The sequence below is a fragment of the Lupinus angustifolius genome, chromosome LG07 (assembly GCF_001865875.1).
Source record: "Lupinus angustifolius cultivar Tanjil chromosome LG07, LupAngTanjil_v1.0, whole genome shotgun sequence".
NCBI classification, from domain to species: Eukaryota; Viridiplantae; Streptophyta; class Magnoliopsida; order Fabales; family Fabaceae; genus Lupinus; species Lupinus angustifolius.
Window position 1 is genome coordinate 6,277,820 of NC_032015.1, and position 4,962 is coordinate 6,282,781.

Below are 4,962 nucleotides of genomic sequence, written 5' to 3' on the forward strand. Positions count from 1 at the left end.
TTTATTAAATATCCTATACTAATGAAAACTTATCTTTTTTCTTTTATTTCGTAGTCACTGGTCTTAAGATAATATCATCACCAAACCCATTTTAAAGCATTTAAAGTACATACTTATTTTCATACTTTTAAATGTTTGATGCTATACAATTAATATAGATTCATTTTATACCAACTAATTTATACTATCACTCTCATTGTCGCAAACAAAAACTATAATCTCATTAAAACTTAAAAGACAACAACCCATAAAAAGAAAAAGACAACAACACATAAAAAGATATATAGGTTTGGGAACTGAAAACTCACATTGTTAAACAAGAAAAAAATGTGTTTGATGTTTACACCCAAATCACTTTTTTTATTATTATTTTTGCTCCTTTGTAGGTCTACTAGCTATTTCTGTGAACTAAAATCTGTGTCTAAAATGAAAGAGAATGAGCGAGAAAAAAAGGTAAAACCAAAAAACAATGAACACTTACACACTTCACCTAATGTCCAAACCCATCCACCTATCACAACATATCCCAACAAATTTCAAAAGAAACCCAACAATCTCTAACATGTTCCAAACATCTCTCTAAAGATCATAGAGAATAGTAACATGAAACTGTAGTTGTTGTAGATGATGTTGATGGTGAATAAGAAGCTGAAGATAACATCTTTTGATTGTTATTATTATCCACCATTGTTCCAGCAGCACCATCAATATTTCCACACTCAATTATACTATCCAAAACTGCATTGAAGTTAAAATCACCATCACTAGGTTCTGTGCTGAACAAATAATCAATATCATCCTCAAAGCCTCCACCATTAAACATGCTTGATAAATTCTCTTCTTTGCTCAAACCCAAGTCTATGTCTTGAAACTGAGTTAAACTAGTATCCATGAAGTTCCATGGCATGTCCTTCTCAAAAACATGGTCCATAGGAATAAATAGTGATGATTCTTCACTTAGAATAACATTGGTATTTTGAACTTGTTGAGGCTCATTGTTTACATTTTCTGGTGGTGGTGGTGCTGTGTTTTTCTGTTCAACTTCAGCTTCAGCTTCAGCTTCTTCAGAATCAATTGAACTAGGTGCTGTTTCAGTTTCTTGGGATTGCTCATTTTTCCTGTTAATGTAGTTGCTTATGTCAAAATTGGTCACTGCATTTAGTCCTCTGTGTTCTATTGCTGCCATGTCATATGCTATAGCTGCTTCCTCTTGAGTTTCTTCAAATTAAACAAAAAAAAAATCATACATTAGCAATAAGAAATAATGTATTACATAAAAACTATATCCAATATTAATAAGAGTTTAATTTTGATGTATAAGTAGTGTAAAGTTTTTTACATATTATATTATTCATCATATTCAAATGTATTACTAAACCAACTTCTTAATTTAGTGGTATAAGGTCCCGTTAGATTCTCATACATCCTAAAAGAAATTAGTTCTTTAGATCATACCATTACTAATAGCAAAAAAAATTATCAGGGTTAATAATGATTGTCTAATACCATAAAAGAATCTTACAGCAGCCTATTTTCTCATTAATTAATAGATTAAAAATTTGTAAAAAGATAACTTTGTGAAATAAAATCACAAAAAGTTGATTGGTTGCAGCAGCACGTGCCCAGTGGGTTTTAGTTAGAAGTTGGTAGTGTCATGTGCCTGATCTAGTTCTATAAATGTTAAAACTTAAAACTATACTAAATTACTTATTTTATATTTGCTCCTGCGAAACTTTGATTTGTATTTATTATTTTATTCTGCTCTCAAGATTGCTAACTTTTTAATTTATTATTTCTTTTATAACTGACATGTTGGCTGGAGATTGTGGACACTGAATGAATGAACTCACATCATCATTCATGAACAAGTATAAAGTCAAGAATCTGATGTATCTTCCAACATGCTTGTCTATTTTAGGTCTCAATAGTCAAATGTTTGATTGGACTAGGCCAACTAATTCTGCATGTAACTAGCTACTGCAAATTTTAATTAAAGGTATGGCATAAACATTTTTCCATCAAACAAATATGCAAATACATAAATACAAAAACAACTATATCTCATCCGGGTAGTTGAAAAATATGCTTTAAGTCATCGTTCACCATTAACTTGGAATATTTTTCTAAGGAGGCAATGATAATTAAGTATCATTAAGTAACGAGGGTAAAATCTATGCAATGATAGTGTAAAGATTTATAAACAGTCAGTGCATTATTTATCATTCATTTGTATTACTTTTGTTTAAAATATCAATGTAATTGAAAATGAATGGTGAATAATATATTGACAGTGTAAGAAACTCTTATGATGTCAATGCATTTATTTTTTTCTCTTAGGTAAAAAGGTGTGAATGATAAATGGTGTGGTAAAAATGTACAAAATACTAAATTTTCCCAGTAATTGATATGGGGATCCACAGAACAGGAACAGGAACAGCTTTGGCTGTATTAAAAGCAAAGAGAAAAAGGCATTTTCCCTTATCTCTACACATCAGCCCCTCGTGGTGACCACTTTTGAACAAGGGAAGAGGGATTAGGCACGTGACATGGTGCTTAGTGTTTTTAGATGTAACTTTTCTTATCATATTTTTTATATCTATATGATCTAACATATATAGTGTCACCACAAATTAATATACTCTGCAGCTAGGGGACAATAGTAATACTCTCACTACTCATGGAAACAGCACAATCACACAAAATAGCCCAAAATAGCAGCTTTAACAGAATCTAGTGTCATTCATTATGAGAACTATACTTTTCCTAGCTGTAAAATATTCTATATGTACTTCGTGCCTAATCTTATAATGAATATTATTCAATAAATTAATATTTACTTATTCAATAAGAGTTTTTAATTTGTTATTCAACCAATCAACCATAAAAATGAGAAAGGGTAGTACGAAAATAAATGCAAGTGAGTCCTTACTATATGTCCCTAAGTAAAGGTACTTGTTACCACACACTCTCCCAATGCGAGCTTCCCAACGGCCATTGTGGTGATGCCTATTGAACAAAGAAAACATTGTGTTCAACATCCCAAGAATTAGTATTTATTAAGGAATTTGTAACATACGAGATTATTAAAATCGGTTGTAGATCCTCTCCAGTATTCGAGAGTTTAATATTAGAATATGAGGCTTAGATTAGTTTCATCATTTATAATAATTTTTTGTTTAAAAATATTTTAAAATCTCTATTGTTATTTTTAAAAAGTCACATGTCATAATCTTATCTGATAGTATAGTATCGGACCCTCCATTACTAGAGAGAGATTCATTTTCATTAAAACCAATGCAACTAATAACAACACAAGGTACTTAGAAATTACTAAAGTAATGTAAAATTTAAAGAAATTAACTTTTTTGAACAAGAATGGGTAAGAAAAATAAGGTAATTAAATAATGCAAGATATAAAAGTAATGTGCAATTTTTTCCCCCAATGCAACTAACCTTGCTACCCCACGGTACTTAGAAACACCTCTAGAAAAACCACTGCTTTGACGCCTTAAATTGGCCAAGAATTCTTCTTTTGTGACCTTGTTCATTTCCTCAAGGTCCTTGCTATAAGTTTCAATCTGAAAAGTTCATTAATAATTAATTAAGAAATAAATTTAATTACAATATTTTTGTATTATATTATTATAACACATTTAGATATAGACATATAAAATAAATTAATATACCGGGAAATTTAAAGTTGCATCCTTTCCCCAATACTTAAGAGCTGCAAGATCATAGGTACGTGCTGCAGCTTCTTCAATATCATATGCCCCTATATGGGAAAAAAATAATATATTGTAAGTAAATAAATAAAATAAGAGAATTGGATCCAAGCTAAGTAACCATGTCATTATCAGAATCTTTCTTGATCTTATGTATAATTTGAAAAAAAAGGGTATAGTATTAAATTAATAATTTAGAAAATGGAAAAGTTGACAAGGATTATGTGAAATCTAAGTGCATGAGAAAAGACTTACCCAAATAAACTAAAGAAGTCCCAAAGGTTGTTTGTGAACGTTGCAATATGAGGAATAAAAACAAAGTCAGAATAGATAATAATAATAATAATAATCACCATTATAAAAAATAAACATAAAACAAAACACAATAGATCTCCTTGGCTTTATCACTGTTTTTTTTAAACCTTAATTTAATCAAAATTTCTCACCACAACAAAGGAAATTACCTTGTCTACCCTTCTTTTTCTGAATGTTGTTCCAAGAACTCTTATCCCATAGGTGAGCTTCAAACCTTCCAGTCCATCTATGTCTATTAATTAAGCACATAATTAACACACATGCAATTAAGAAGAATGCAAATTTAAATGAAAACAAAAAAAGTTACACAAACCTTGTAACTCCTCTATAAATGGAGCTTCTTTTGCCAGTGTTTTGTTTCTGCTTATTACATTCTTGTGACTTACCAATCCTTCTTGGATGCTTAGGTCTTCTTTTTTCAATGGGAGTTTCAAACTCAACAGAAGAAGATGAAGATGATGAACAAGAAGATGCATGAGACCTCTTCATTTTAGGCCTCACTTTCAATGACCCTTTAAGCCAAAAACAACAAGCAACAATACAAATATGAATGAGATGATGAATTATACAACAATGACCCTCTTTGTATTTTGCAGTGTGTAATCTTTCTTGTTAGCTAAAGTGGTTTACCAAAACATAGAGAAAGAGAGACAGTGGGAAAAGTAAAGGGAATTGGGTGAGTAATAAAAGGAAGAGAATATTTAAATAAAGGAAATGAATCTGTGTTTTCTGGATTGTGGGGTTTGGGGAATGGTTATAAGTTATAACCTTGGGTTGAAATTTAACTTGTTTCAATTAACCATAGGTTAATCAAATGGCTTCATATTTGACCAACACTTGTCAAGGTGGTGCAGGCCATGCTACCAATGGGGTTCTTTTATTTTAAGCTGGATTCCTATCTTAACCTTTTTGTTCATTATCT

The 4,962-nt window shown here is 30.6% G+C and overlaps 1 protein-coding gene across 1 annotated transcript; it reads right to left on the bottom strand.

Moving 5' to 3' along the window:
- LOC109352395 (ethylene-responsive transcription factor WRI1-like) lies at positions 455-4,762 on the bottom strand. The gene is made up of 7 exons (XM_019594371.1): positions 4,354-4,762; positions 4,190-4,272; positions 3,981-3,989; positions 3,687-3,775; positions 3,454-3,578; positions 2,930-3,006; positions 455-1,218 (listed from the first exon to the last, which is right to left on the bottom strand). The coding sequence occupies exons 1-7, from the start codon at positions 4,527-4,529 to the stop codon at positions 587-589; spliced, it is 1,191 nt and encodes a 396-aa protein (XP_019449916.1). The 5' UTR covers positions 4,530-4,762; the 3' UTR covers positions 455-586.

Coding starts and splice junctions, on each gene's coding strand:
- LOC109352395 (XM_019594371.1), bottom strand. CDS start 4,529: ATGAAGAGGTCTCATGCATCTTCTTGTTCATCATCTTCATCTTCTTCT. Junction 3,007..3,453: donor AAGTACCGTGGGGTAGCAAG/GTTAGTTGCATT, acceptor TTTGTTCAATAG/GCATCACCACAATGGCCGTT. Junction 1,219..2,929: donor CCTTTACTTAGGGACATATA/GTAAGGACTCAC, acceptor TTTAATTTGAAG/AAACTCAAGAGGAAGCAGCT.